This window comes from Notolabrus celidotus, chromosome 12 (assembly GCF_009762535.1).
Source record: "Notolabrus celidotus isolate fNotCel1 chromosome 12, fNotCel1.pri, whole genome shotgun sequence".
Lineage (NCBI taxonomy): Eukaryota > Metazoa > Chordata > Actinopteri > Labriformes > Labridae > Notolabrus > Notolabrus celidotus.
In genome coordinates, this window is record NC_048283.1 from 27,951,194 (window position 1) to 27,959,007 (window position 7,814).

Here is a 7,814-nt window from a genome sequence, read left to right on the forward strand (position 1 = left end):
AAGGTGAAAGGAGTCCCATGAGATTTGGACAACACTCAAGCTCAAATTCAACTGGAAATGAAGGATTAGCTTTTAGTCTGGCTGGGAGCGATGACGGAGGCCTCCTCTTGGAGGAGAGGAATATAGATATTTGATCTTTGAGGATTGCACATTTTTCAAGACCACAAGTGTAGTGTGTGACAGTAGATTTTCAATTGGAGTAAAAAGCATAAAAATGTAATTTTAAAGGTTTGTTAAGTAAAAGCAGGAACGTTTATTGTTGTTAGTATTTATAATAATAATAATAATAATAATAATAATAATAATAATAATAATAATAATAATAATAATAATAATAACTATTATCATAATAACCAGCCACTACTATTATTGGTAATAGTAGTAGCAGTAGTAGGAGTTAATGTTGTTTTATTGTTACCAATATTACATAATCATTCATAACAACATAATTAGCATGTCTATTTTTTTTTATTTGTATTCTTCTTCTATTGTATTCGTGTTATTCTGTGTTAGTGCAGAGGATGTAGGTCATTGTTTTTGTTAAGCTTATCTTTTTTTAAGTAATTATTGACTTTTACTTGAGCCTATTTTTGTAGTTATTGTTGTTTAGGTTATTGTTGTTACTTACATACTCTTGTTTTTTTGATTTTATGCTTTTATTTTCTAAACGTTTTGATTACATGTGTCCTGGAGCCGCAGCAATAACCGCGCCATGATGAAAAGCAAAGGAAAGCCTGTCCGATTAGGGCCCATCACACAGCCCATTGGAGCTGGCAGATGCTTAGATAGACTTTTATGGATTGCTCAATGCCGTGCCGTAATGAAGCAGGCAGGGCTGACCCATGCTGAACCAGGCTAAAAAAGCTCCAGGGACGGGCCCCGCTGGGAGCCCATAATGCCCGATGCGTCCCACGGTTGTATTAATCACACTGAAAAATAAATGTGCTGCAGGCTGGGCAGGAGAGAGAACAGAAAAAAGGGGGAGAAAAATGAAATAAGTATGTCGTTTATCCCAATCAAGGTCGTGAATATGTGACCGAGAGAGATTCCCCCTGACCAGAATGAGGCCCTAAAAGAAAATGATGGTCCATTTAGACAGAATGGATTGTGCAATCTGTGAAAACTCATAATGTTTATGAAAAGTGAGATTCATCAAACATTTCCCATCTGTGTGTGACTGTCAAAATAAAAGCGCAATGAGAGCTGGGTGAATCAAAATAAAAAGGCCCCAGTGTTAAATAAAGGTCTGTAATGAATAAAAGAATGACTCCCAAAGATTGATGTGGTAGTTGGGAAAACAGTTTAATATTTTCTCCTTTGAATAATGAATATCATAATCCGCCAGTACATCGATACCAGCGCCTTTTATTTTATTTACATTCAAAGATATAAATTAGTAAAAGTTCTCCTGATAACAAGATTGTGTAACTTTTTTCCCCCAAAATGCGTCTCAAATAAAAACCGTCCATAATATATATATATTTACAAAACAAACAGACGATGTCAGTTTCCCATTTTTGCAATACAACTTGCATAAATTATAGGCATCATTTTGCCATCATTTAAAAAAATAAATATCAAATGTAGGCTATTCCACTTTGAAGTCCTCAAGTTCACTTCAGCTCCGTCCGCTGTGCGTCCCCAAGACACCTCCTTTTACAAATACGGTTTCACAGAAAGGCCAAATGATGTTTTCCACACGTAAATATATTCCAAAACAATATACCGTGGCAAATAAGCAAACTATAGGAACCTGAGAAATAACATGTAAATCACATATAATGGGAGATCTGTTTCAAACCAGCATATTAAATTATTATCCACAATGCATCAGAACAAACAGTGAAATAAATGAACTGAAATGATTACAATTATAATAATAATCTGATGTGTCTCAGCCTGTGTGTAGCTGAAGATAGCAGCTTTTATTCCGTCTGGATGGTGGCACTAGATCCGGTTCGGAGCAAAGGTTATGGGGGTTAAAACATGGGGTCTAAAAGGTGGTGGCCTTACTCGCTTTATACTCAAAGCAATTGTGACACCTACCTGCAGAGCGAGGAAATAAAGATCCCAAACGATCAAATGATCAACTCCCTCCACAAACCCAGAAATCACAAAGTTACTGCAGGCTGGCTCTACAAAAAAAGCAGCCCTGAACTGCAAGTGCTTATTAAAATCCCCACTGCCTAATTACCGGTTTAGAGAGAGAGAGAGAGAGAGAGAGGAGAGAGGAGAGAGAGAGAAGGAGAGAGAGAGAGAGAGAGAGAGGAGAGAGAGAGACGACCATGCACTCCTCAGCGCAAAGCTTTGAATGTGCACAACCACCTTAGTGACATTTGAAGATGTAAAGTTGCACGATGAATGCATTGTGCAAACTAACTGATGTGTTTGCTTTTGGCTGACCCTGTGTGATTTTAATTATCCTAAACCTGAAAGGTAAGATTCGGGGCCCACTGTGCACACACACACACACGCACATCAGAGGACATATTAAAAATAGAATTCCTGCTCAAAGCTATGGCAACATTTCTCTGCTCAGACTGCCACTGCGTGTTCACGTGCACGTGTTTTTGTGTGTGCGCTCAGGTGCACGTGGTTGGGCTGATTCGGGGCCCCTTTAATGAAAATATGTCAATGTCTGTATCTGTAAGTGTACTCTTGCAGATTTGTTTGAATATGATACCTTTCACTGATCAGAGTTCGTTGCAAATTAAAGCCTCCACACCTGCTTCTCTATGAGCGAGATTTAAAACTACTAAATTATGAAAAGTGATTAACAAAAGGAGAACAATTATGGATTGATTATTTAAGAAAATGTACCGCTCTGAAAACGATTTCTAGGCCATGTTACAAGTCCATCTGCTTAGTTCATTTGCGCTGTAAAAGTCCTTATTGACGAATTATTTAGTCCTTAAATCGTATTAAACTTAAATCATATTGAAACCTGCTAGATGTCTCAGATAGGGACACTTGTTTCTGATGCAAAATCGCGTTTAAAAAACCTCTTACAATTGTTGAAAAAGGCAAAACCAGCCGGATCCTCTTGTGACATGACAGCAGGAAACCATGAGAATGGCACCGTGGAAACCAGTTGATTTGCATTGGAAACAAGTGGACTCATTTTACTGTCACCATGGAGCGATTCTCCTTAAACACATACAACCTCAAGATCCGACACCAGATTGAATAAGTTCTTGTTACCACTCTCTTAAGCGCGTCACGTTATTACGTACCTTTCTTTGCTTCTAAAATTCGCGGGTCTGAAATGCTGTTGCTGTTGCTGCTGCTCGACAACAACAATCTGGTTCAGGTTATTTTTAACGAGGGGGGAGTCAGGCCTGTGTTTGAGGTTTGAGCTCGCCTCCATGGCCTGCTGAGAGGAGCTCAGACCCTCGTTTGCAGCAGCAGCGGCGGCGGCGGCAGCGGCGGCTGCAGCCAGACTCACTCCGGATGAATTAGTGTAGCGCAGGATCCCTTGGCCCTGCAGGGGGCTGAAGTTGCCATAGTTTGTGTAATTGCTATAAAAGGGAGAAGTGTAATAAATAGGTCTTCCAAGGATGGAGGGGGGCCGAGTAGAGGGAGGGGGAACTGGCAGCCGGGGAGGTGGTGGAAGGCGTGGGGGGAGAAAGGAGGCCACCGCTGGAGGAGGGGCAGTTTGGTTGCCCTGCTGCTCCCGGTTGCTGATGTTGCTGCTTTTGGTCCGAGGTAGCAATCTCCGCCAGTGACAACAATTTGGGCTTGACTGTAGGGTTCTGAGAGGAGCCCGTAGAGGGTCTGCTGTCAAGGCAGGAAGGCGGTTTAGTGGCGGTAATATTAGTGCTGCTCACGAGGCTCCGGGCCAGATCCTCGCGCTCTCTGTGGAGGTGGTGTAGGTGATGCAGGTGGTGGTGGTGGTGGTGGAGGTTGTGTGGGTGGTGATGACCGAGAACCGGAGCTTCTACTCCCGTGAGAGGCGACGACGTGACGGATTTGGGCGATAGCTGAGCGCGCGGGTCGTCGTCATGGTCGTCACCGTCCTCATCGCACTTGTCGCCGGCCTGGTCAGAGCTCAACTCCCCGCCCACGCGACAGCTGACCTTCTCCCCATCAGACTCCGCCGAGCATGAGTGGTCTGTCAGGGTGTCCACGTGCAAGCTGATACCTGGGAAAAATTGAAAAAAATAACATATAAACTTACAAAATGAAGTCATTAATGTAAGCTGTTTGATAGATGGAAAAAATAAACAAAGAAGAGTAAAGAAAGAAACAATTAAAAAGACCTCTAGTAGTCCATTATTTTAAAAGAAAGGTAATTTCTTAAAATGCATTGAAAAATGTATTATAAGACTAACCGGAACTTGTTTGGTAGCAAAAAGTATTCCTTATATCCATGTGTAATCAAACAGACCAACCAGGCTTGAATAAATTAGGGGTTAATTATTCTACAGATTTAATAGAAAGCTGCGATTTAAAGCTTTGTTAATAATTCAAATAAGGTGTTTTCCTTATTTTTATTAAGTGTATGACAAGTCATAACGACAATGACATTAGCAGGCTGTTCTTTATTTTATTTTATTCATGTGGATCGTTATGATTTGTGTCCAATTTGACATTGACCTGCCATTAATCATGGGAAGAAAAGTAAATGTTCACAATGACATTCAGTGTTAAGTCAATATAACGTCGTTTTGGATTAATGGATCAGTCAACATAATGGCTAAAACAATAAACTAGCCAGTTGTATAAAAAAATAAAACAGGGTATTTGGCTTGAAAGTATTTCAATGTTTTTCATATCCTTATATTTTCCCTCAGAATATTATCGTACAAAATAAGTTCAACAGTAAATAAAAAGGGGCATCCACCTCCCCCTCCTCACCACCGTCCTCCCCCTGAATTGTTAAACGGATCATTGGCTCGGTCGCCAGATTATACCCACCTTCATCCTCCGCTGAAGCCTCGCTGTTGTCCAGCGTTTTCTCAGAGCGCTCCACCTCCTTCCTCTCCCCGTCCCGTCCTCTTCGTCCTCGTCCTCGCTCTTATTCCTGGGCGCCCAGGTCATCTTGTTCTCCTTCTTGAGCCTCCTCCTGGCGTTAGCGAACCAGGTGGAGACCTGCGTCAGGGTCATTTTGGTGATAATGGCCAGCCTGATCTTCTCGCCTTTGGTCGGGTACGGGTTCTTCCTGTGCTCCTGCAGCCAGGCTTCAGGGTGGCCGTGGCGTCCCTGGTGGCGTTTTTGCGGTAAGCCGGGTCGTTGAGTTGGTAGGGGTACCCCGGGCTTCCGTATGGGTGGTAACTTAATGCCCCTGCCATGCCAGTCGTGTGCGCGTCATATGGAGAGCTCTGGGGGGAAAGTTGAGAAAAAGTCAAGGCTGTGCGGTTGTTTTACACCTCTGACTTCCATAAATGAAACTTATTGTGGTTTGTGAGTAATTTACAGAACCCCCTCATACAGTTTGAAGACACTCAAACGTGCATTCACATGACAAAATAATCTGAATTATTTAACGGCATGTCGATTTTAGAAATCTCTCGGAGGTTTGTTTAAACAAACTGGAAGGTTTTATCAAGATATTTGTGTAAAATTTACCTAAACACCCCAGATGAATTTACAATGTGCAGGCTCTGATCAAACAATTTACCAACAATCGATACCTTTTATGATTTAGTATGCTTTATTCATTTGTCAACCCTGCTCATGGAGTTGTTTCAAAAAGACTATAACTATGGGTTGCGTTGGAAGCCTAAACACACCGTGCGTAAAAGCAGGCCGCAGAAAGGCATGGACTAATGGTTAACTAATGGTTAAGATCATTATCGGATTAAGTAATCACAGGGCTCCCGTTAATATGGCCGTAAAGATAATAAAAAGGAAATTTCAATTTTCTGTAATCACCTAATAACTCCCTCATTTTCTCTCAGCGGCTGCTTTTTTGTTTTGCTGTGGCAGCCACAATGTGTTAACATATCTTCTCTTTGCAGCATTACAAATCCCATTAGCAAATCACTTGATATGCACCTTTCCTAAAACGCTTGAAGTGCCCTGTGACATTACCATTGCGAGTCATGCTTTCATGTTAAATTCCGTTTATTCAACTCACAATAAAGTCACGAAGCGACTCCATCCGCGGTTATTTTTAATGACTTACTGAAGAAGAAAGAGTTATGGCATGTGCTATATTAATTTTTTTATGACACATAAATAACAGCTTAGAGGCTGAAGGCTCAAATAAAAAAATTTAGTAGGTGTTCTGTTTTACATTATTAGCTTCGCAGTGAGTGTTAAGCGCTGGTCAAGCCTTTGCAATTTGCAGCTCATGCTTCAAAAATCCCATTTAAGCCAAAGGGGTCAAAGATTTTACACTAAGAACCCGACGACTAGGCCACTAAATATGAATGTTTATTAACAATGCGATCAATAAAAACATTCCAAATCCCACAGTCTGGTAAATGATACTTAAATGTTAACCTTGCACCGACACTATCTCGCTAAATGCCAGAGAAACACAGCAGAAGGTTTTGCACACCAACATACTTTATCTACTCGACACATTCGCTGACTAAATTAACATTTTCCTTTAGAATAAAACACGAGTATTTTATGGGATATTTACCATGTAAGATGGGAATCCAGCTGCTGGATCCGTGGAGTATGACAGCGGACTGGAGAATCCCGCACCGGCCGAGGCGGAGAAAGCAGCCGATCCGGGGTAAGGACTGAAGGCTGAGCCAGAGGACGACCTCGCCAAGTCTTCGTTTCGCGGGGCAGCAGAGCCGAGGCCCCGTAAGCCGGACACGAATAAAGCGCCAGAGAGCCCGGGGGCTGGTAGAGGTAACCCTGAGGATAGGACATTGGTGAGCGCGCTATAGGTCGCCGATTCCAAAAAGGGAGGAAAAAACGCGCAGGGCGTCGGGCAACAAGAGCCAAAATAACAAACAATCAACTCAATAATCAGCCGTGCAAACAGTCATCAGACAATGTGAATAAAAAAAGTCCTCCCTCCACAGCCCCCCTTACTGGGAAAAAAAACCCCGAAAGATCAGTTAAAGTGCCCTCATAGAGGCAATGTGGCATGCGTCTTGATCCCCTAGCGTCCGATGTTTTTAGTACGCAGCACTATGAAGTGAGGAGTTAGCAGGGAAGGAGCCAGTGGAGTTTCAGACACACAGAGCATTGGGGGAAACTGGAGCTGTCACTCCGGTTCATCTGAATATCCCATCCCCGCCCCCTTTCTGCCTCACAGAAATGGAGCCGAGGAACAAAACCAAGACCCCACACTGCAAAAGTAGGCTCCTTCCAAGAGTTGTTGAGTTCAGTTTTGGATTGTTAAAACATATTTCCTGAATTAAGTGATAGAAACGGGGGATAATAAAATGGTTGCACGTGCAAATAAACCGGTTCCCAGCCCCTGTCTTACTTATTCGACATTTGTTCAAAAATCAGCATACGGTTGATGTTAATTGTATGATGATAATTTTATGTTGAACGAAACATGAATGGATCGGCTTGGGGAGAGAGATACAGTAGTTCACATGTTTCTCAATGTTTTTATTTATTTTGATTCTTACAGGTCAGGTTCACTGTGGCACAATGCCTCTGCAGTCTGATCAAACTTACGTGCACTCCAACAACAACTGCGTGAAGGACGGAACGAGAGAGAGAGAGAGAGAGAGAGAGAGAGAGAGAGAGAGAGAGAGAGAGAGAGAGAGAGAGAGAGAGAGAGAGTATAAATGGCCAGTGCTCTCCATTGGCAGCTGGTTGTTTCGTCAGTCCGGCTATCATGCTTGTACACAGCCATGAATGTATGCAAACAGCGATAAGTGTGAACGCGCTCC

The 7,814-nt window shown here is 42.4% G+C and overlaps 1 protein-coding gene across 1 annotated transcript; it reads right to left on the reverse strand.

The window, feature by feature from the left end:
* Positions 1–1,317: 1,317 nt before the first annotated feature.
* irx2a (iroquois homeobox 2a) lies at positions 1,318–7,586 on the reverse strand. The gene is given in 8 exon segments (XM_034698186.1): positions 1,318–3,249; positions 3,251–3,565; positions 3,567–4,141; positions 4,918–4,992; positions 4,995–5,180; positions 5,183–5,321; positions 6,593–6,750; positions 6,753–7,586. Coding segments are annotated over 8 exon segments (1,551 nt in total). The 5' UTR covers positions 6,832–7,586; the 3' UTR covers positions 1,318–3,225.
* Positions 7,587–7,814: the final 228 nt, after the last annotated feature.